At 41.0% G+C, this 488-nt stretch overlaps 1 protein-coding gene across 1 annotated transcript; it reads left to right on the top strand.

Annotated features, from left to right (window-relative positions):
- TM35_001421030 (uncharacterized protein) lies at window positions 1-384 on the top strand (the record flags this gene model as incomplete). The annotated part of the gene is made up of 1 exon (XM_029031892.1): window positions 1-384. A coding segment is annotated over one exon (384 nt), but the record flags the coding sequence as incomplete, so codon positions are not given.
- Between the last annotated feature and the right edge of the window lie 104 nt (window positions 385-488).

Below are 488 nucleotides of genomic sequence, written 5' to 3' on the forward strand. Positions count from 1 at the left end.
TTTCCTTGTGTTCAACGGCTTAAACTTTTGCTACCGCTCTGCAAGCGCTGGAGTGTTCGTGTACCCCCGAGGTCTGATTCTGTGGGTGAGGACACCTACTCGAATGATTTGATACAGCGTCTTGCTCTGAAGCTTGGTCGTGTTATGGAGCGGAAGTTGAGTGTTGGTGGATTGGGGTTATTTTCTCCAGTAAGCACTGATGTTTCCTTTTGTTTTAGTGGGAGTATGTTTTCTGAAGGCAGACCAGGATTTGACGCATGTCGTTTTCGTAACAGAAGCTCTGCCACCCAAACTTTTAGTGTCGATATATCATCTTTTCGTGAGGAAATGTGTTCAAAAACTGCTGATTCTATTGTAACTATATATGCCAAATGGCACCTTTAAGCAAGATAAACCAGTCATTGTAGTAATGTATTGCTGTTTTGTTTTTGTGAGATGTTATATTTGTGGGTTCCTATGTATTGTTTTTTTGTACTGCTGTATTTGTT

The sequence above is a fragment of the Trypanosoma theileri genome, assembly GCF_002087225.1.
Source record: "Trypanosoma theileri isolate Edinburgh chromosome Unknown TM35_Tth_142_V1, whole genome shotgun sequence".
Classification (NCBI taxonomy): Eukaryota; Euglenozoa; class Kinetoplastea; order Trypanosomatida; family Trypanosomatidae; genus Trypanosoma; species Trypanosoma theileri.